At 49.3% G+C, this 1,288-nt stretch overlaps 1 protein-coding gene across 2 annotated transcripts in view; it reads right to left on the bottom strand.

The window, feature by feature from the left end:
• Positions 1-846: 846 nt before the first annotated feature.
• Positions 847-1,288, bottom strand: part of LOC106815702 (charged multivesicular body protein 1b-like) — a gene marked incomplete at its 5' end in the record, with an annotated part of 1,449 nt that continues 1,007 nt past the window's right edge. Inside the window, 2 exon segments of one of the 2 annotated variants that reach the window (XM_014820203.1) lie at positions 934-978; positions 1,014-1,067. In XM_014820203.1, the coding sequence (XP_014675689.1) occupies positions 1,023-1,067 (45 nt within the window). 2 annotated transcript variants of the gene reach the window in all.

Genomic DNA, 1,288 nt, shown 5'->3' with positions numbered 1-1,288 from the left:
AGTGAGGGAGTTGGCACATCTGTAGGTAAGCCCTCAGGTGGGTTAGATCCATGGTGAGTTGATGACGGCTTCACAGGGACTTGAACCTGGTGCTCTGGACGTACGACCCTCACTCGTCTCCAGCTCGCCATGGCGGACCACTGTTCACTTGTCTCCAGCTTTACCTGGTGGATCACTGTTCACTTGTCTCTGGCTCTACCTGGTGGATCACTGTTCACTTGTCTCCATCTCTACCTGACAGACCACTGTTCACTTATCTCTGGCTCTACCGCAGATCACAGCTTTACCTGGCGGACCACTGTTCACTTGTCTCCAGCTTTACCTGGTGGACCACTGTTCACTTGTCTCTGGCTTTACCTGGTGGACCACTGTTCACTTGTCTCTGGCTCTACCTGGTGGACCACTGTTCACTTGTCTCCATCTCTACCTGACAGACCACTGTTCACTTGTCTCCATCTCTACCTGACAGACCACTGTTCACTTATCTCTGGCTCTACCGCAGATCACCGTTCACTTGTCTCCGGGTCTCGTCAGACTGAGACGACAGTGGCGGTGTCCCCCGGCTGCGTTTTAATCATGGCTGCATGTGTGCACAACATCAGACAAGGCGCTAACCCCACCCTCTCTCTCTGCTTACCTCATCTTCTTGAGATAGGAGAGAGAGGGAGAGGTGGGAGGACTGTCCTGGGCCACCCTTAAAAAATTGTTTGTTTCCCCTTTACCTACTTGCCTCTCAGGGTACCGAGTAGGTAGGTAGGTAGGTGAAAAATCTTTTTTATTTCGTTTTGACAAGATGTGTGTATGTATATTGTATGTTCTGTTTTGTGTATATATTTTTGCGGAACGAATTTGATTATTTTTTTTGGGCGAAACGAAATAATTTTTGTTTTGTTTTAATCGGCCAATAAAATGTGTCGAGTAGCGGCGTTTTGGCGAGTCGGTCGGTAAAGGGGAAACAAGCAATATTTTATCTTAGGCCTTATCTCAATGTTTTTATCAGCACTCGGTCATACTCCCTGTATCTACTCCATCTGCCTGAGCTTGGCCAGCCGCTGCGATAGTTCATCCTGTAAAGGAAACAATTGGTTACATCATCGTAGGAAAAGCACATGAGAGGCAGGGGGAAGCCAGAGGAGAGGAGAGGGAAGAGAATGGCAGATGGGGAGGTGAGGAGATAGGGGGAGGAAGGGAGGGAGGGATGGAGAGAGCGGGAAGTCATTGGGATGGAGGGAGAGACAGAGAGAGAGAGAGAGAGAGAGAGAGAGAGAGAGAGAGAGAGAGAGAGAGA

This window comes from Priapulus caudatus, unplaced genomic scaffold (genome assembly GCF_000485595.1).
Source record: "Priapulus caudatus unplaced genomic scaffold, Priapulus_caudatus-5.0.1 Scaffold1179, whole genome shotgun sequence".
NCBI classification, from domain to species: domain Eukaryota; kingdom Metazoa; phylum Priapulida; class Priapulimorpha; order Priapulimorphida; family Priapulidae; genus Priapulus; species Priapulus caudatus.
Note: the sequence above shows the minus strand (reverse complement) of the source record. Positions and strands in the feature narration are given on the sequence as shown.